The sequence below is a fragment of the Mauremys mutica genome, chromosome 10, assembly GCF_020497125.1.
Source record: "Mauremys mutica isolate MM-2020 ecotype Southern chromosome 10, ASM2049712v1, whole genome shotgun sequence".
NCBI classification, from domain to species: Eukaryota; Metazoa; Chordata; order Testudines; family Geoemydidae; genus Mauremys; species Mauremys mutica.
Window position 1 is genome coordinate 58080903 of NC_059081.1, and position 21471 is coordinate 58102373.

Sequence of the window (21471 nt, forward strand, 5' to 3'; positions counted from 1 at the left end):
CATTTAATGCAAAATAAAACTATTTTTAATAAAACTAAAAATCAAAAGAAAGTCATTTAAAATCTAATTTAAAAAAAAGTGAAACAAACCATTTTTTCCAGATTTTTTTTTTTTACTAAAATAATCTGCTGAATTAAAATACACGTTCTTAAAATGTTTTAGTTGATTCTCACATGCATTTTTGGCCCAAAAAAGCCTGTTCAAACATTTTTGCCAAACTTTAATTTAGACCTTAGAAATTAATTTTAAAGGCAGTTATTAACTGAAATGGTTTTATGGGGTCTGCATGGTCTCAGCAGGTTTTTACCTTCTCTCTTGTTGGTCCATCAGTCAGTGAAAGCACTCCATCACCAAATCATTCCTCTTTGCAGAATGTATGGGACAGCTCTGTCAACTGTTCGGTGAAACGGTAAGATGAACAGGCTATAGAACTGCACATCACACGTAAGCACTGTAAAGACAGTGTGTATTCAAAGTTTAATCTTAAATGTCCAATAAATGAACATCCACACAGTATGAGAATGCTTAAAAGTATTTAGACTATTTCATACTGAGTTGGCAAACAAAAGCTAAACAGTCAGACATATTCTGCCCACTCATCCTACAATGGGGCCATAAACAGATTGAACAAAGCCTATTTCTAAGACAGAAAAGAATCAACCCATATGCAGGCTGTTTGAGCTTTCCCAACCAGCAACATTCTTATTACAAACCGCTAAAAAGTAGTATTTAGGATTCAGAAATCTCCAGAAAGTGTTGCATTGTTTTTGCAATCACATTTCTCTTTCTTGGACATTGCTATAATACTCAAAAAATGTCATTCAAAAATTTAACAGCAAGACAGCAACTTTTTCACTGATGTCTGGTAGCTTAACAATAGACTTCTATACTCAAACTTAATAATACAGCAATAAAGCATTACTGCAATCAGCTCACACAATTAGGAGTGTTGAATCCATAAACTTATTCCTGAATCATAAAATACATACTACCACTGCATACTAACTGCACAGTTATTAGGCCTTGTGCTATAGTAGGAATTTAATAATGCAGGAATTAAATTATAGATTCAAGACACTTTACTGTGCAATCTTATAAAGGAGGCCATAAGATTCTTATATACAGCTTTATGAATGCAAAGAAGCCAGAGCACCTCTTTCAAATCGTTTTAATTTTGTTTATAAGAAACAAAAATTACCAAATGACTTTTCACTCAGTTATCAACATCCAGAAATTGAAAACTTTGATTCTTATTGGCCAAATGCCTTGCTAAACACTGAACTAAAAATAATCCTTGATAAAATGACAGCAGTGCATGCAGGTGATATCTTATCCATTCAAATCAATTTGGTTTTATGTACAGGAGATCTTCAGAAAGTTTTACAATATTATAACAAGACAACAGTGTTTATTATGACAGGGAGGTGTGCTGAAAAAGCATTCAGTTTGATTGAATGGGTCTTTTATGCATCAAAGGAAACAGAGAAAAGATTCAGAACCAGGATAAGTTGTAAGCCTTTTACTGTAGAAAGATTGGAACTAAAACTCTGCCAGTCACATTCATGAAGTTTAGTTATGTGTAGATAACCTCTTGTACTAGGGCAGATGCATCTAGAATTCTACAATTTAACAAAATATTAGGTAACTGAGAAATATTGTAGATTGAGTTGGGAAAAAACAGAGTTTTGGGGAACCAGAACACAAAATCCAATTACGCCAAATAATTATATATTTGGGAGAAGGGGGGCAGGCAGGGTGACATTTCAGATACATAAAGTTGAGAGGTGATAATGGCTGTGGCATAAAAATTTTCAGTTGTCCAAAAACAGTACATTGCACTGTTGTTGTAGCCATGTTGGCCAACGAATATGAGAGGAGACAAAAAGTAGGTGAGGTAGTATCTTTTATTGGACCAACTTCTGTTGGTGGAAGGGAAAAGCGTTCAACAGTCTTGAAGAAGAGCTCGATGAAGCTTGAACGCTTGTCCCTTCCACCAACAGAATTTGGTCCAATAAAAGATATTACCTCACTACTTTGTCTCTTTCAGAGATGTTACACTGATGCATATTCTAATAAAAACTAAGTCCAAGTGATGACATTTTTCAGAGATAAAATAAGTTGAGCTTTCTTATTTGGTGGCTCTTTTATTTAATATGGTACAATCTTAAAATAATGATAAAATAAATTAAATACCTTTGATTAAATATTGTGGCCCACTCTCTAAGAAATAGGACACTTAAGCCATATTTGCTACAACACAGTTACTAACTGAGGCAGTTACATTTCCAGTTACCACCTGTTGCAAAAAGTCATTTTAAAATGATCTTTGATTAAAATCTCAGTCAGGATATGCAATACCTGAGAATAAGCAATAAACCATAGCTTAATTTTTTTTTAAATGAGTCACAAAATGTTTTTGGAACCTCTAACCATGTGAAATATTCTTATCCAGAATAATAATACATCACAGTGAAGAAACTCAAGAAAACACAAATTCTTTGAGTCTGATGACACTTTCTAACCCCAAGATTCATACACACTTTAATTCACCAGTGCCCCCATCACTGTGGGCAACCCAGGCTTCAGAGATTGGAATCACATTTCCATCAGATACCTATGAAGGAAGACTTACACAGATAATGTTAAATACCCAATGATTAGATTGTAGTCATAAGCAGAAACTAAGCTTATTCAAGATCATGCACATATATGCTTTGTAACATCAGAGGCTACAAAGTTTTAGTTTTAGTTTTGTTTTTGTTAAGGTACTAAAAACAACTGAACAGCAGACTAAGTTTTAGATATCTGGCAAGATCTCTTCTAGCACTCATCTGAAGAATGGCACAATACAGTGGATGTAGTTATTGAGTAAGAAAAAATTACAACATGGATTGATACTAGGCAAAATAGAAAAGGTAAGTGGTGTTTTAATTTTCCTTACACTAAAATTAAAGTTACTAGGTATACTGATTAGAAAGTATTATTTAAATTACACATTAACCATTTTAGCTAAGTTATCTTTATACAATACCTTGCCATTTATTAGAGAGACAAAGTGGATGAGGTAATAACTTATTATACCAACTTCTTTTGGTGAAAGAGCCAAGCTTCTGAAGAAGAGCTCTGTGTAAGCTAAAAAAAAACAAACTTGTCTTTCACCAACAGAAATTGGTCCAACAACAGATATTACCTCACCGACCTTGTCTCCTTGGAACAACACAGCTACAGCCACATGGCAAACTTTTATTTGTCATTTCTAAGGCATTTAAAACCTTTAAATTCTATGTAAGGATTAATTAAAGCTTAAATCACTCCTGTGAGGTAGTTGTTTATTATTTACATTGTACAGATAGGTAATTGAAGGACAACATTTAAATAACCTGCCCAAGCCAGCTAGTGAGTAGCTCGGATTAGAGCTCAGGAATTCCCAATTTCTAACTACACTCTCTGACCACTGGACATACTACCTTAAAAAACAAAACAAAAAAACCACCATTTACTTCTTTTACTGATCTTCATACATTCTTAAGTTCAGCTTTACAGAATATTTGTAAAATTTTGTAATACAATACATGAACATTTAAAAAATGTTCCTTATCTCCATGAGTTTAATGCTATTCCAAACCTAGGTCTCTCTTGACCAGAAACTACAAAATGCTGAACAGAGCCAAATTTTGGGATGGTTTTGTTTTGTGGACAGATGGTGACTTTCAAGAGATGGAACTAATTTTTCCATTGGATTTTAACCCAAATGCTCCAAGAAGTGAAACATCAGTGCACTATCCTATAACCTAGTAAGAATTATTTCAAACGCAAGAAAAAAAACCCCTACAGTACAGTATAAAGTATGCCGGTTACTATAGAACTGTGTTCCTTATTGACCATTCAGTGATAAAATCATACATATTCGATGCCACAATACATTTTCCATTACACTCAAAACGCAACCAAAACAAAGGACCTCATTTTTGTACATACTGTAACTCCTATAAGCTTTATAACATGGCCATCCCCCCCTTTGATTTACTTACCATTTCTATTTAATAACTAGACCACACATTTCAGTGACTATACAAAACACAACTAACTAAACAGTCACAAAGAAAGTTTTTATAAGGATGTTCCAGCATATGCTTCAAATTTATATTAACAAAAACATAAATTTGCAATATTTCTGTCAAACCGATAAAGCAGCAGCAGGGGCTCTGGAGGAAGTTACATCCACCCCTCCTCAGTCAGGCAAAAGTTGGCCCTGTTGATGTTAGGAAATTTTTCTGTAATTGTCACCTTGTTGCTAACAGTGGTTCAGGTCCACTGGTATTAACAATGCAGGTAACCCCCATGTATGTGGGCCACTAGTTGCCAACAATGTTTTTAACGCTGTGCCAGTTACGTCTGCCTTAGTCAGGTTAAATGACATAATGTTAAATATGAAGCAGGGCTGCAGCAGGTGGTACATCTATGTTAGGGCTCCCAATGTTGCTAACATCAGTGCAGGTGAACCTGTAATAGCAATTTCAGACAGCACTGACAGATGGCCTTTGGAAATGTGATCCTAGGAGACCTAGGGTAGAAAGGTAAGTATAGTGGGGGAAGAGGATTTTAGCAAACCAAGAGGAGAGACCAGCTAAAATAAATAATTTTTTAAAAAGTAACATCCGGATAAAGAAGAGGGAAGAGCAAAAACAACAGAGAAGGTGTGAATAGCTTACTATCAGGAGGAATCTGGTAGCTGAAAAGCAATAGTACAGCCCCAACACAAGGGGAAAGAGTTTACTGGTTAAGTAAACATAGATCTCCAATAAAATATTTAGGCTAGAATTGCTAGTCCCCTCTGTTTGACAGCGTGGGAGTCAGTAACAAAAAAAGAAATTAGATCTGTGCACCCTTACAGCTATTTGATTTTTTAAAAATTAAGATATTTGATCTGTGCACATATTTCATGTGACGTTTATGCCATATAATTGGTCACAAAAAACACATCCACACAATACTATTAACAACAGTGCATGCTCCTCCATAAGCACACTTCAGCCTGGCCCTGGAAGAGCCACCTTTAATAAATACGGACTATTTAGCAATCCGTGGTCTCTTCTGAAATTATCAACACGTTTATCAAATGAGCACCAGACAAATTGGATCCCCCCCCCCCTTCATGTGGGCACTAATCCTCTGGGGACTGGAGTGACATTACCAAACTTATACACTGAACAGCCGCCAGACAACTTTCACTTAACTCCCGAGGGAGCTGAACTCAACCCACCAACCCAAAGAGGCTGGACCGGTCCGCGGACTATTGCTGCCCCATGAGCCGAGCGCTCTGGCCGCTCCCGCTTTACCTGCGTGAGGGGGCTGCTCCGCCGGCTGGTGCATCTCACTCTCCGGCGGGCCCCTGACCCCCACCCCCGGCCTTAGCCCCCCACACCGAGACGCCACCGGCCCCTCTGGCAGGTCACCGACACCCAGACCCCGCCCCGCTGCCCTCCTCGGAAAGGCAGCGAGCACAGGCGGGGGGACGTGCCGAGGCCACACAGGGGCCGGCGCCGGAGCTGGGACGAGCCCCCGGCTGTGGGTCCCGCGCGGAGCGGAGCTCTGAGGGGGACGGCGAAGGATGGGGGCCTTGCGCGCCCCGGGGAACGGGTGAGGCGGTTGGGTAACTGGAGCGCCTCTGCCCCCCCGCCCCGTCACGTGACTCAAGTTTCACTCCCCGCCGGGCTCCAGCCCTTCGCGCCCCCCTCACTGAAGCCGGCGCTCGCGCTACCTCAGGCGGCCGGGAACCACTTCACCTGGCGCCGCTCTCGCCTTAGCAGCCGGATCGCCGCGGGCTTCTGCGGCTCAGAGATCAGCTGACTCACAGGAGGGGGAAAGGGGCGGAGCCTAACGCCAACTCCCTTCGTGTCAGGGCGGGTTGGTAAAGAGGTCGAACCGCGGGGCGGGGGCGGGACTGAGCGCGCAGACGGACGCTCGTCTGGGACAAACTAGTGTGAGGGGCGTTAGAGAACCGTCCGGGGTGTGAGCCCAGGGGAGGGAGAGTTTGCACAAGGCGGACCGCGTGGGAATGGTTTGCCTCCCCTCCCGCAGTGGTGTTAGGAGCATCCCTCTCGAGGGGAACGTGCACATCAGTAGCCTTAGACTGGTCCCATAGGGCCCGGGGTAAATGCACCTTTCCCTGCACCCCAAACACCGTCAGCGCCCACCAGCGCAGGGCGAGCCTCAGCCACACCGCCCCATAGCACCCCATCTCATTCTCCTGCCTCCCAGCCCTTGGCCTGCATAGGTAGCATCCCCACATTGTCAGCTGCAACCAACCAAGCGTTCAAAAATCATGTCAAGCCCCTCAAAACCATGAGATGGGCTTAGAGATCAGGGTTCTTTTTATTTGCCTTCTGATGTCTGAGTCTCTGAGGTGCACTTGGGTCATGTTTCAAGCTTTTCTCTGTCACCACAATGGTTAGAAATGTTAGAAAAAATTAAAACAGAATCTTCCACATTCACATGACTCCAGGAACTGGTACTTCAGAAAAACAATCAGATATTGTGATGCAATAAAATGGTGGGAGTCGGTAACACTGCATCCTCAGTCAGAACACCGGGATCTCCTCCAACCCCACTCCACTCTCGCTCCTGTGGTGCTAGGAAAGGGGTTCTCAACCTTTTTTGAATCATGTCCCAACTTTAGCATAGTTTTTTTCACAATAGCAAGACGGATGCTGCCACTTACCATTGATAATGCGTTTCTTCAGGAGATACCAGGCAAATTACTCAAAAATGCAAGTAAAATGGTACTATAAAAACACCCCTTACCTGCATTAGTGCTGACAATGCCAGCCAGTGATAGATTTGAGTCAGTGGTTTGCAAACTTGCGCACAGGGTCATAACACTGTTCAAATTTGGCCCATCTGCCCCTCTGTCATGACATGTAATTCCTGAATTGTTAGAAGCCTTGCCACATTCCCCTAGAAAGTTTGATGCATCCCTGCCTGCCTCCCTGGTTGATGAGGTGACCAGACAGCAAATGTGAAAAATCGGGACGGGATCGGGGGTAATAGGAGCCTGTATAAGAAAAAGACCCAAAAATCGGGACTGTCCCTATAAAATCAGGACATCTGGTCACCCTACTGGTTGAGAACCTCTGTACTACAGCAAACCACTTTATATCATTGTACTGGAACTTGACACACACATTAAAAACACCAGTAAAACCCAGAGTTTTACACATTCAAAACACTGGACTTGTGTCACTTGCAACATCGATGTAAAGGGGTTCAGCATTATTATTCCCACTTTACACATTGATCAATGGTGGCAAAGAAAGGCAAAGGGACTTGCCCAAGGTCACAGTCGATGACAGCACTGGGTTTAGATCTCAGCAGCTCCAAACTCTCTATTCATTTCTCTTACCACTAGAGGTCTGCTTGGACTAATTTGAAAGCCTGACTCCAACTAGCCCACAACCGACCTGAACCCAACCCGAGTCTGAGTGTTGAGTCGTTTTCAGACCTGACCTGACCCTGACAGTCCCCCTCTGTAGGATGTAATATGTAGACTGTCAGTGTCACCACCTCATCTTTGGGGTTTGGCCTGATGGGGTTTCCTGGTCCCCAGTCCCTGTGCACACAATCCATCTCCTGCCACGCCCTGCCTCTGGGGTTGGCTCAGCAGCTGCTGCATGCCCCATTCCTGACAACCTGCACACCTCACTGCACTGTGTGTGTGCCACTTTTGCTGGTCGCAGCGAGGTTGTGGCGACCAGCAAAAGTGGCGCACACAGCCTGGACCACCGCGCCAACCCCACAGGCAGGAAGAGGTGATAAGAGACCATTGAACCAGTGCTTGAGAGTGTTGGTTGTTTTTAGGGCTGACCGAACCCTGACGCTTGTAGTCGGGTCCCATCAGATTCAGGTCACATTGCAAGACTCTAACTACCACTTACTAAAGCCAGAATTGCTGGTAAGTAATAGCAGACACACGGTGGATCATTTCTGAACCCATCCAGTAGAGGGCAGTGTTGGCACATACGCACTTCCAATTCATTACCATATAAACCATGAGAAGGTACAGGAAAAGTAAAAAATGTTAAGTAAAATTTAACTCGGTATGTTACATCATATAATAAATGCTAAGAAGCAAAGTCATGACCATTTTTTTCATATTATTATTATTATTATTATTATTATTATTGAAACTTATATCTCTCACCTACCTTATTTCTATTATTTGCAGTGTGTCAAAGGAGAAGCAAGAAGTTATATTTTCAGTATTACCAACTCTTACAATTTTATTGTGACTCTCATGAAATTTGGTTTTATTCTTAAAGTCCCAGCTCCAGGAGTCATGTGACTAGAGTGTCTGAGCTTTCATTAAAAAAAAAAAAGTAAGTTTCTAGCCCTCAGGAGTGCCGAGAAAAGTTTCAAAATGTGATAAAAGTTCATAAAGGCTCAAAACTAGAAGGCAAATGAAAATAATCCAATATTTATAAATTCTTAACTCATCTCATGATTTTTAAACTAATCTCATGATTTGGGGGCCTGACATGTTTTTTGAACATGTTGAAACAATACTGTGTTTTACTCTGAAGCTTTCAAAATACGATAAAAGATCCAATCCTTCCTCAACTCACAGAACATCCTTTGTACTTCTATGGCATCTTTCATCTGAAGCTCTCTAAGCACTGTATAAACATTAAGCTTCTTAATACCCCTGCATAGTAGCAAGTGTTATTACTGGAGAAACTGATGTACAAAGAGGTTAAGAAACTTATCCAAGCTCACACAACAAGTCAGTGGCACACCTGAGAACAGAGACCAGAAGACTTGACTCCTTTTCCTCTGAATCAACCCTCTCATAAATTATCACAGCCTCTTATGTGAGAGTCCACTGGCATGTCCAATGACAAGATTATTATTATGTTTATAGAGTTAATTGGTTAGGGGCTATGACTGAAAACAAGGAGGTAGGAAAGTATAACAAGTAAGTTAGAGGAGGAAACTGAAAGCTACTATTTACAAACAGTGTGTTGTTCTTATTAAGGCATTGCCAGCCTGTAATTAACAACTAAATTATTTTTATTTAAACATTACATAAAATCAACAAGAGTCTGCTGTAGGGCCTTGTCTACATATGAAAGATTTTTTAATATATCTTTAGTTTTTTTGGCATAAGTACCTGCATCTGCACACAAATGATCTTTTTCTACCTTATTTTGCATCTTATCCTGCTATATATATATAATTACTCCATTTTGGAAGCAACATATTTTTGAATGAGTTATACTGCTATAAGGTTAATGCGGATGCAGCCCTATTTCAAATTAATGATACCACTTTAGGTAGTCCTTCCATTGCAATCCCACACTTCACTGCTTCACATCTGGATTGACCTGTCTGGTTACCTGTTACCTGCACTGCTTTGGGGCCATCTTGACCAGATGTCCCCCTGTATTTGAATGCTGGCACACACCTAAGCAAACCGGCTTATGACTCCAGCTTGTGGCAAATTCACAGACCCTGAGTCCATTATACTCACCTTCCTCCTGCTTTCACATGGTCCTGTCAGGAGATCCTGGATTTCCTTGCCTTCTGGGGAAAGTTCAGTCTTATCTTTCCAGTAATCACCAGAATGCAAAAATAGACCAGTGGCTTGTAGAGCAAATTAAGGGGTATTCCTAGGATGCATGCCAGTGCCATGCCAAAACCAATGAACTGCAAAATAATTTCAAAAACACCAAATTACACCAAACACCAAAAGGCAAAAATAAGACCGGTAGTAATACTCCCGGTACACGTGCTTGAGTTTTGCTCGAGGCACCACAGAACTTCATTATATGTTAGACAGTTTGACTGCAGCCTGCTACACCATAGTGCAGGGACCCTATCACCAAGGAAATAACTAACAAGTCTTACCAGCTTCAAGTGCATAATAATGAGCCATGATGGTAAATTAATAGTCACTTTAAAATACAAATGATATAGCATGTGCTTAGAATTACAGAAAGAACTGAGTGTGTGTGTGTGTGTGTGTGTGTGTGTGTGTGTGTGTGTGTGTCACGCACACAGAATACAGTTTTTTAGGAGATATTAGAACCTGTGATCTAACATAAACTCATTAAACCTTCAGCATTACCAAGACAATGAAAATCTTCTTGAAATCAAACCACACTGTATCCATTAGCAGCAACAGCTGCTATTACAAAATCTAGATGGCTTTAAAAGTGGCTAAACAGTCTACTCTGGCTTGGTGGGAAAATTAAACTTGCCATTTACCTTTCTGGCAAAGATAGCTGTCTATGAACTACACAGTACCAGACTATAGCTGAAAACCCCAAACTCAGCCTCTCCAAGAGAACTATTAAAGAACATACTTAAACTGAGGCTCAGCCTCAGGAACACTTAGAAGATAGGGAAACTGAAGAATGGAGAGGTTAAGTGATTTGTGCAAGCCCACGACGGAGAGATAGGCACCCAGACCACCAGTTGGGCACCTATCCATGCATTTAAATTTTTGAAGAAACAAACATATAATAAAGCCCACACAGGAAGTCTGTGGATGGTCTAGTAAGCAACCAACAGGAGTTGATCCTACTCTACTGAAGTCAATGGGAGTTTTGCCATGGAAGTCAATGGGAGCAGGATAAAGCCCCAAATTTCCAAAGTCCCAGTCCGGGGCATTAATTGCAAGGCCATTCTTTGTTTCCTTTTTTTTTTAAATTATATTTAAAACACTTTAATGTTTCTAAAATAATGTGTTCTTTTGTGTAATTATTTATGTAGTGATAAGAATGTCTTTTATATTACCTTGCAGCATTTCTTTAGATACTGAGGTGCCATAATGCAGCAGTTACAGGGAGTCCGGTATTTGCTCTCACCTTCCCTCACAGTAATCATTATAACAGTAAATTAGAGAGTCTACCTCTGCTACATGGGCTGAATACTCCATTTTTTTCAGTACTCTGAAGTACAGACCTATTGTGATGCTTTGTTCGTTTCACTGCTTCAGCTAGCTGGTAGAAGTGACATTAGCATTTTTGTTATAACAAAGTGATTTTTTCCTGTGATTTAGAATGAGATGTGTCACAGAAAAATAAATCTAATCTAATCTAATCTAATCTATCTATCAAAAATTTACATCTTTCATTTTAAAATGTATTTTAAAAGGCAGTTTCCATTCACTGGGGTTTGCACAGGTGTACCTCTCTAATTTCCCTAACCTAGACAAGTTTTGACTCAAATATACACACTTAGGATCCTAATGGAGGAACAAGAGTCAGAGAATCCAGAGAAAGGAGATAAATGCTCAAGAAATAGGATGTTCAATAGTGGCTATAGATTGTTAACTGGGGAACTGCTTGGGTTGGATTGGGAAGGGAAGTCCATGTAAATGAGATACCTGCTTTCCGTGTGCCATAACTTCTGCCCCCAGGACACTCAGGACATGCCTCTTCCCACCCCTTATACTGGGTTGGAGGGGGAAAGTTGGCTCAAGAGGCATCAGAGCCACTTCCACTGGCAGAGGGTTTCCATGAAAGGGAGAGATTCTTCACTGTCTCTGGCCAGTTTAAGGCCACTTTGCACTGATTATGCAATGTACAATTGATGGGATATGTTCTGGGCTGGATTCATCACTCTGCTAAAGCCACTTTGTGCTCTTAGCCCAAAATATATTCCATCAACCACAGCTTGCTCTGTCCTTCAAAAAAAATAACCAAACAAGGACATGCAGTGCCCAAAGCTTATGTTATTATTACATGATAGCTAAGAATTTAGATGCACAGAAGTGAGGAAATTCAAATGTACAGTTTCTGCAGAAACCATAGCTCACCCACACTGTACATATAAAATGGCATAAAACCTAACAGCATGCACTATAATTAATACAAGCTATTATATATGTACAAGCAAACCAAGCCACTGTTGCTGGGGGAACCAGTACATTTAATTACTTGGTAAATTACACTGAATTACTTAATTAAAACAATATTGAATTAACAGATTTTCTTTTCCCATTGAGCTTATACATAAATATTAGCAGTTTTTAGAAGCTATTGGGCCAAATTAACTGAAATCAATGGAGCTACATCAGGGATGAATTTGACCCATTGGGTGTTGGGCTGATGGAGAAAAACTACTGAAATCATGAGACTACTTGAGGCACAGACCTCATGTGAGTCATATGAACACTCTGGCATAACACGCTTCTAGCAACAGAGGAGCAGAGAGTCGAAAGAAAGAGATTGAGATAATATTTTTTTACCGAACTCAGGAGAACATGGGGGAAGCGCTGTGTGTAAATGCTCTCAAACCTGGATCATGCTGTTGCTGTTCAGAGAGAAAGGGCTCTCAACGCAGCCAGAGTACCCAGTCCGTGGAAGTGGAGTCAGAGTCTATGATGGAGGTATTCAGTATCCCAGCCAGCGTTTTAGCAGAGAGATAAATGAAGGAGCTCAGTCTTCCATTCTGTTTGGAAGTCTGAAATGTCTGCTGTTTTTTTCTAATCCACTAAGGGTCAAACTTTCCATTGAAACCACACAGAGGACTTCTAGCTATCTCAGCTCTAGTCTTGTGGATTCCCTGCTGAGAAGAATTATAATCGCCCCATGCTTTAGCTTATGAAGAATTCCCTAGATCTGATGTTTTCAGAGGAGAAGTCCCACTCCAGCTATCTCTGTGCAAGACAGGAAGGGGAGCCAAAGATTTACATCTTGCTAAAGGAGGCATCCTGCTGTGGATTATAAATCCTGTTACATCTGGATTAAATAGTATACAGGCATCCAACTCCAGTGCAGTTGGGTTATATGTGTTTGGAGGCTGCACACCATTAATTATTATTTTTATTTAATGTAATTTCTGTAATTCTAATATCACCATAACTTTGCATGGTGTTTTACAGCAATGAATAGACAATGGGTCAAGTTCAGAGATGATGTATAAAAATGTATCAGTTACATAGTGGTAAGAGAGTCCCAGTATGAAGGGTAATTGTGGGGGAAGGGAGCAGAAGAAGGTGTAAATTTAGACTTCTGTAAACCTCTCTTCTGAATTTGGTTTGCAGTCCCCACCCCAAACAGATTACAACCAAAATAGAAGGGTAAATCAGCCCAGTTATTGATTCATTCTTAAATATCAGCTTCACAAGCTATACCATTTACAAAAGCTGTAGCATTTAAACAGTTGCTCCCATTATGGCTACTTAGAGAATCGGCACATGAGTGTGGGAAAGGAGATGGAAAAGAAAACAAGAGCTGAAAATCAGAGAAAATGAGGAGAAAAGAGAGAAAATCATGAATAAGTAGGAGGAATTTGTCTTTGATTTAGTTTGCTTCCCCCCTCCCAGTTACCAGATCTGAACAGAGTGCCACATCCCATGGATTCACTCCAGTGGTTCCAAACACTCCAGCTACAAAAGTCTGGGAGGAAGAGACCACGGAGTAACAGCGAACCTTCCCAGGAGACAGATTTTGTGAAGAGATTCCAGTGGGTGAGTGTGCAATATGTATACAGCCATTATAAGATGTTTATCCAGAGATGGTCATTAGCCATGAATCACAGTGTAATTACCAAGCATTGTGTACAGAATAGACGTCATGCAAATAGCCTCTGTTTTTGCTGGGGGACAAAAGGATCTAAAAAAAATGCCTTTTCCTTATCTAAGCAGAGACAGGGCCTCCCGTTTGGAATGGCTTCATCCTACCTGAATCTGGAGAAGCTGTGCGAAGGTTCTTACTCTACAGTTTACAAGGGGATTAGCAGGTGAGCAGGTTCCAGAGGGAGCTTCCTGCGATTTTGCCATTTATTTAGTCCACTGAAACCAGTGGAGCTTCCCAGGAGTGAATTTGAAATTAGAAGATTGTGACTATTCAAAATGAGAGAGGAGCAAATAAAAGGTTTTGTTTTCCCTTTACTGGGATATTACACACACTGGTGAGCCCCATTAAGTTTCTCAGAGAAGTTATTTGTTAAGATGAAAGGCGCTTTGCCCTATCAGAGCTGTGCAAAGTCATCTTAAAGCTGTTCCAGAGGAGGCGCTCTGGATTCCCCTGGCAAAGCAGAACCCTCGGATGGTGTGAAGCTGGTTAAGTCTTCATTGTGGTGGGCTGCCTGGAGGCGAGGAGGGTGTGTTTTGGCATGTGGAGAGGGCAGAGTGGAAGTATAATACATTCCACTGACACTCAGCCAACAGAATGGTTCTTAGTGGACTGTTTTAGCCAACTCAAATTTGTGCCAGTGCCCAAATGGCAGCAACCTGTCCAGGATCAGAGGAGCCAATCACCTTTGCTGCCCCTTCACAGTTGTGCTGAATATGACCTTGGCAGAGTTTGGGACTGAGCCTTTAAACGCCTTATTAGAAAATCACAGAATAGTCCCCAGCAGTTAGCATTAGTTGGCATGTTAGGCACTGATGGGCACCTTCTGAGTCCATTTATGTCCTTTCACTCCAACCTTTTAGAATAAATGGCCAGTTGGTGGCTTTGAAAGTAATCAGTCTGGAGACAGAGGAAGGAGTGCCTTTTACCGCCATCCGAGAAGGTAAGGACATGTAGTCAATCCAAACATTGAAGGGAGAGTGGGAATATCATTTTTCAACAACATGTATTTTAATTTAAAACCTCCATATGTGGCAACTTCCTAACTTCTTTTTATTTTCTTGCCTGCTCTGCTCTTCTGCTTATACTTTATTATGAGCATTTACATAATTCTGTTTGCCATTGGTGGGTTTAGGAACAAGCGGAAGTTTGGTTTTGTGATTAAGGCACTGGATTAGGACTCTAGACATCTGGGTTTGATTTGTGTGTCACTTAACCACCTAACCTCTCTGGGCCTCAGGTTCTCATCTGTAAAACATGGATAATAACACTTCCTTTCTTGCATCCTTTATCGGTCTTTAGATTTTGACTGCAAGCTTTTCAGGGCAGACACCATCTCTTACTGTGTTTGAACAGTGCCTAGCATAAATTGGAATGTGTAAGTGCTACAATAATACAAATAATAAATAATAACAATTGTAGATCATTGAAAATGTCCATGGCAATAAAGATATAAGAGTTGACAGTGACTCTTTAATAATACAGTAATACTTTTGATGAAGATCCCAAGTGCTTTATATAAAGGGTAAGTATTATTATTAAGCATTTTACAGCTGGGAAACAGAGGCAGAACGAGACTGAGTAATTTACCCAAAGCTACACAAGAAGTTAGTGTCAGAAATTGGACTACTGCTTAAGTCTCTTGACAATCAAAGCTGTGCTCTAACCACTAGATAAGGCTGCCTGTGGGGGAAAAATAGCATGTGATCATGTAATTAAGGATTGTGTCATGCATATGAACAAGAGCTTTGCAACCTGGATGCTCTTTTAACATTTTGTAGGTAATAGATTATCATACTGATGGCTGCTGATATCAGGAGCATTAGAAATTCCAGTCTGATGGAATTTTTAGATACGGCTGACTTTTGGGAAAATGCACCATTTCAACATGGCAAGAAATGTTTCTCAACATGAGACCTCACAGAGCACTGGACTAAATGTCTGCAGCTTTCTTGATTTCTTTCCTTTATGTCTTTGCTTAAGTTCTTGATTTTTTTGTCTTATAGCTTTAGATGCCCCTACATACATAACTTCCCAAACTGCCTGTTTAATCTACCATTAAGGCTGCTTTTTAGTATGCTATAAGATCCCAAAGGAAATATAATCCAGTTTCTTTTTTACACTGAGGAGAATAGAAGTAGAAATATGTAACCTTTCTGCCAGTCTGTTATCTAATATAAGTAAGATCTATAAATGGAAGGGGTCATGACACTCCAGTTTTATAGTTCCACTGAGTATTGCACTTCAAAGCTGGGGTTGATTTTGCCAGTGCTCACATTAGTGGTATGCAGGGGGAGACCAGATGGCCCACATTCATAGGACAACCCTAGAACAGAGGAGGTCCAACCTCTGATCTCAGTTATACCAGTCTAAATCCAGAGTAGCTGCAGAGAAGTCAGTGGAGCTGCTTCAGGTTTACACCAATGTAAACGAGATCAGAATTGGTGTGGACACTTTACCTCAATTCTGGGTGAAAGCAAAGAGGGATACCGACCTGTCCCTATTTGCAGGGAAGTTCATCTTATAGGGCCAGTGACACTCAAAGTAGGACCATTGGCTGATCTACTTACTACAAGAACTTACCAGTACAATACGCTTTAGAAGAGAATCCCTCCAACATTTACCTGCTTAGAACTCTGGTGCTAGTTCTTTGCTCAAACGATCAGGCTCCCCTAATTTTAGGGTGAGCTGCTTAATTGAGGTGCCTTAATTGAAATGCCAAGAGCCTTTAACTGCCATTCACTCAGATAAAACTAGAACGTTCCTAAGAAGTGTCTATTTTAAATAGTTCTTTTGTGCTGTGTTGAGCTTTGTGACATCTGACATCTTAAATTTACAATGTGAGTCAATAGTTCAAGTGTCATTAAACAAAGCTTTAGATTTATTAACACGTTGCACTCTATGTTACTTTGAAGGAGTGGCACTAAACACTTAACAGCCAAAGGGGTAATTTATCTCAGAGAGCCTCAAAAGGATTAAACATACTTAAGGCTCAATTATGGCTGTAATGCTATGGTTGAGGGATGCTGAGATGCACCAGCTGAAGAGCACTGAGACCTCTAAGAGGCACTATGTCCAACGCAGGACACAATAGTCTTGATTCTTCGTTTCACTACAGATCCTTTGTGCTGCTCCAATGGTACAAAAGGGCGGGAAATCCACAGGATCTGGCCAGCTGGGAATTCCTCCATGACAGAGGAATCTCTGGGTAGCATAAAGCCAGTGTAGTTGCATTATGTCTCTCCTCTCCCCGGCATAAGTAAGGGATATGGCTGAAGTATGTTTATTCGATCCATAGGCAGACAGATATAATTTTTAGAGAAGCCCTGAGGCTGCTCTCTTATGTCAAGGGCTTGACTAACCCTGCCCTGGACAGCCTTGGAATCAGGAGGTCTCAAAAGGCCGCTTTTACCAGCCTCCGGGTGTCCTGGACTGAGCACAATTTGAGTGCAAGAATTGGACTCAAAATCTCTGGAGCACCAGGGATCTGAGGGCCAGCAGGCTCTGCTACATCCTTTCTCCTTCCTCTCCATTGGGAAAGCTATTATTGTCTCAAGCCTCAGGCAGAGCAAGGCTTCTTCAATTACACTGCAGTTACAAACCTGTGGCTAAGTCAGGCTAAGGAGCTGTTTAATTGCGGTGTAGACATTTGACCAAGGCCTGAAGTCCAAGCTCGCAGGATCCTAGAACCCAGGCTCCAGCCCGAGCCAGACATCGACACTGCAATTAAACAGTCCCTTAGCCCAAGTCAGCTGGCACAGGCCAGACGCAGGTTTTTATTGCAATGTAGACGTTCCCTGATTGGGACTATCCCCTAAGCAAGGCACAAAGTGCTGAGACTTTGTGCAATCTCTTCCTGCCAGCCCGTCTCTGCTGTGCCAGGCAATCTAGACCTCAGAATGCAAAGATGAGTGTAACAAGCTTGTTTTATAATAGTAAGTAATGCGGTCATCAGCACACGTTACAGGAAGAACTACAACCATGAACCAAACATTTTCACTTACCTAAATTGGCTACCAACATAAAGATTTAATCTGGCTGTGTTTCATTTTAAATTGGTATTTTTACCCCTGGAGTGAACCACCGCAGTGTCAGGATGAGAGCTGTGCATAACTAACTTTTTGGTTCAGTGGCCGAATCAAAAAAATCAAAAATATATTTAATTTCAGTTCAAGCTGAAATGAATTTTTTTTTAATTTTTCGGCAAACCCAAAAAGTATAAAAATAAAATAAAATTGTTTAGGTTTGAACAAAACATTTAGATTAATTTTATGGGGTTATTTACCTTTTAAAAAAATAAAACTGAAGTAAAATTTGAATAAAAAAGTTGTTTCAAATAAAAATGTAAAATGTTTTATTTCAAAAATGTTTCAACTTGTTTTATTTTTTTTAATGTAAACAGTTTGGCGAATTCAAAACAAATTCATGAAATGTTTCAATCAGTCAACCCAAATCTGCATTTTTCAGCCAAAAAGGGTTTTTCTGAAAAATTTTGTCCAGCTCTAGTCAGGACATCATGTGATGCCTGCCCTAAGTTGGAATGCACCGTGCTTGAGCCACATGTGGCTTGTGAATCTGCTGGTTGAGTCAATGCTCTTTTTAAGGCAGAGATTGCCTGTTAATATGTGTGTGTACAGTGCCTACCACAATGGGACCCTGATCCTGATTGGGGTCCCTGGACTGGACTGTATTGCAAGCAATAAATACTAATCGCTCTAGCAATTAATGTCCATTCAAAATTCTAGAGACATTCTGTTGGGAAGTTTCCTTCATGAGATTGTCAGCTGGAGCCCTAGTGTGAGAAATGCTAAAGCATGCCCACGGGGGAGAGTTGAGTCTAGGGGGCTGTATACTTGCAGTGGCTCTGAAGTTATATAAGTTATATAAATGCAGTTGAGATACTGTTAACTTAATAACTGCACTCTTGGCACTCAGAGAACAGTTCTGTGGAGCATTAAGGTGTGAGAATTAACCAATATGCTTTTCAGAAACAGAAACGGGCTAAATCCTGCCTACCATCTAAACCAGTTTAAACTGGCATAGATATCAGCACAGACTCCCTGATATTGCACTTCTAGAAAGTGACTCCAAATCCTCTTCTGCACAAAGTCAACCTTGCCCCAAAATTGGGTGGCACTTCCCATGTGCAGCCTAGGAAGTCATAGAATGTGCTGAATCAGTGAATCTTCTCAGAAACCATAAGAGAGGACAAGTGGTGACAATGTTGCCAGCCTTCCTTTAGGGTGAAATCCCCCTTGCAGTACACAAGGGGCCAGACTGGTGCATGAGGGCATAGTTTACATGTAACTCCCTCCCTCAGCTTCAGAGTATCTGGCTCAGCGCTTTTTCCAGACAGCCTGATTGATGGAGCCATGTACAACCCAAGCCATAAATATGCTACTTCCACTGCCAAAAGCAGCTCTTGGGATCATCGCTTCATTTCTGTTTCACTAGCTTCTCTTCTCAAGAGTCTGAAACATGCCAATATTGTGCTCCTGCACGACATTATCCAGACAAAGGACACGCTGACATTTGTCTTCGAGTACATGGTGAGTTGCTCTTTTGCTAGTTTGGTGATAGTATAATGAATGTTAATATTTCAAAGCATTATAAAAGGAAGGTGTTACGAACAATTTCATTACAGTGATTATTTCTTTCACTCTTGATATCTGACTTCAGTCTATATGGCCTTGGCTCTTCCTGCTTCCTTTCTCCCTTTAGTGACAGCCACATTCAAGAAGGGTCTCCCATCGTATTTACACTACACTGGCAGAAACTGATTTCCTTCATTGCTACCATGATAAAGTGATGAAAACCGTGCTGTTGAGCCACAGTTTCTCTCACCGTGGATCTCAGTCAACAAGCTCCCTAATTTCAGCATCTGTTTTGGTAAAAACCAACAAAAAGACCCCTTAAACAAGCAGGAAAATACATGAGCCATGGTTTCCTCTATTTGCAGTTTTATGATGAATTCTGACAACTAGTAGCCCCTGGTCTTAAACTGTTAGGGATGAGCCAACATGCTGATCAGGGCCCTGATTTCATGTACCACTTAAGCATGTGCTTAACTAAGTGCTATGCTGGATCAAGGCTTAAGTGAAGTGTTTCTTTCCAGGGTGAAAAAAAATACAGCTTTGCAGCCTGTGTTGTATACTACACTTCAGTCACAAAAGAGTCAATGTCATTATATGTATGTTGTACCACTGGCTAAGAGACCTGTGGATTTGACTTCATAGTGTGACCTAGTCAGTCTTCCCTAGAGTTGATTCACCTGCAGCTTTGTCCTAAGTCTTCTTTCCTTCTCCCCTCCACACTTATTTAGCACACGGATCTGGCACAGTATATGGCCCAGCATCCTGGAGGACTTCATGCTCACAATGTCATGGTGAGTACTTTAAGGGACAAGTATCCCTTAAAGCATGAAATGTATGTTTATATTCCATTAGGGAGAGTCATTGTAAAATGCTGCAGTACTTAAAACATCTTAAATCTTTTGCTAATATCTATTTATCTCAAATACCTGACAAACAGTTGGGAGAAAAGATCTAGTTGTTAAAGATTCAACCTTACTCACTCTTCAATTGAAGACTGAAAAAGTCCTCACTCCAGTTTTCTGACTATTCAAGAAGGATTTCAGCTTTTGGCCTCAACGACATCTTGTGGCAATGAGTTCCATCTCTATTTAATTCATTACTTTATCATCTCCCCACTAACTGGTCTCTTCTCAAAACTCAACCATTTGTCTCTCCTAATATGGAATTATCTTCATGTCTCTAAGCTTTCTAGATCCCATTTATTTCTGCTATATCTTTCTGAGGCAGGTTGACTACAAGCGAACAGGGTGAGGGTGTGCCATTAATTTATAGAAGGGCATTGTAATATTTTCTGTATCTTTTATCCCATTTCTTACACATCCTCAACATTTCGATTTCTTTTTTTGACCTCCACTGCACACTGAAAAGCGGTTTCCATTGAGACGTCCACAATGAACCTCCAGGTCTTTTTTCCTGAGTAGTTTCAGTTAATTTAGAACCCAGCATTTATGCATAATTCAAACAACTCCTCCCAATGTGCCCCATCTTGCATCTGTGAACAATGAATTTCATTTGTCATGCTCTCCTAGCTTTATTAGGCCCCTCTGAAGTTCCTCAAAGTCTTCTACCATCTTGACTAATTTAAATAATTCTGTCATCTGCAAATTTTGCCACTTTACTGGTCGCCCATTTTCCCAGATCATTAATAAAGTTATTAAACTACACCCTTTCTGTTGGTCAACCCCCTGTAAATCTTTTGCCTTGCTTAAAAATAAGGACTTATCTGAATCCTTGTTCAGATTTCAAACACTCTCAAAGTTCAGAGATGTCCAAGATCCAGTGTTTTGGTTTTGGCACAGTTCTGCTTTTAACAAAATCTTTGTTACATTAATATTCTAAAACAAAATGGCAGGTTGCAAGTTCTCTGGAACAAAGACCACATCTCCCCCTACATTTATATAGTACCTAGCACAATGATTCTCTGATCCTGGTCAGGGCATCTTAGTACAACTGTAACATAAATGTTAAATATCTGAAATATTTAAGGCTGAATTCTGGTTCCATTAACTAAAGAGGAGTTTTGCCACTAATTGTAAGGGAACCAAAATTCAGCTCTTAGGTTGTTAAAAAAAAGGAAGATTTTTTAGTGTATAGTAAAATAATGTAGGAAAAGCAGGTTCATACCCTGCAGTTTCTACTCTCCCGTAGAGCACTGCATGAGCAAATGGCTCCTAATATTTTTAAATTAAGGTTACGATTCAGAACGGAAACTTAAAATAATTGGAATGGAATTCCTAAGGTAGCTGTGCTTGTGGAGCTCAGCCCTCGCCCATTATAATTCCAAAATTAATGCCAAC

At 40.7% G+C, this 21471-nt stretch overlaps 2 protein-coding genes across 2 annotated transcripts in view; one reads left to right on the forward strand and one right to left on the reverse strand.

Moving 5' to 3' along the window:
• Nucleotides 1-5879, reverse strand: part of ALS2 (alsin Rho guanine nucleotide exchange factor ALS2) — a 66520-nt gene extending 60641 nt beyond the window's left edge. Inside the window, exons 1-2 of the mRNA XM_045032167.1 lie at nucleotides 5762-5879; nucleotides 308-451 (exon numbers count right to left, since the gene is read on the reverse strand). Of these exons, the coding sequence (XP_044888102.1) occupies nucleotides 308-327 (20 nt within the window). The 5' untranslated portion in view covers nucleotides 328-451; nucleotides 5762-5879. The remainder of the gene's footprint in view (nucleotides 1-307; nucleotides 452-5761) is intronic.
• A 6386-nt stretch (nucleotides 5880-12265) lies between these two features.
• The window catches only part of CDK15 (cyclin dependent kinase 15), a 57685-nt gene continuing 48479 nt past the window's right edge, over nucleotides 12266-21471 (forward strand). The window contains exons 1-6 of the mRNA XM_045032855.1: nucleotides 12266-12391; nucleotides 13331-13474; nucleotides 13652-13746; nucleotides 14444-14523; nucleotides 19035-19129; nucleotides 19903-19965. Coding sequence (XP_044888790.1) covers nucleotides 12266-12391; nucleotides 13331-13474; nucleotides 13652-13746; nucleotides 14444-14523; nucleotides 19035-19129; nucleotides 19903-19965 — 603 coding nt within the window. The remainder of the gene's footprint in view (nucleotides 12392-13330; nucleotides 13475-13651; nucleotides 13747-14443; nucleotides 14524-19034; nucleotides 19130-19902; nucleotides 19966-21471) is intronic.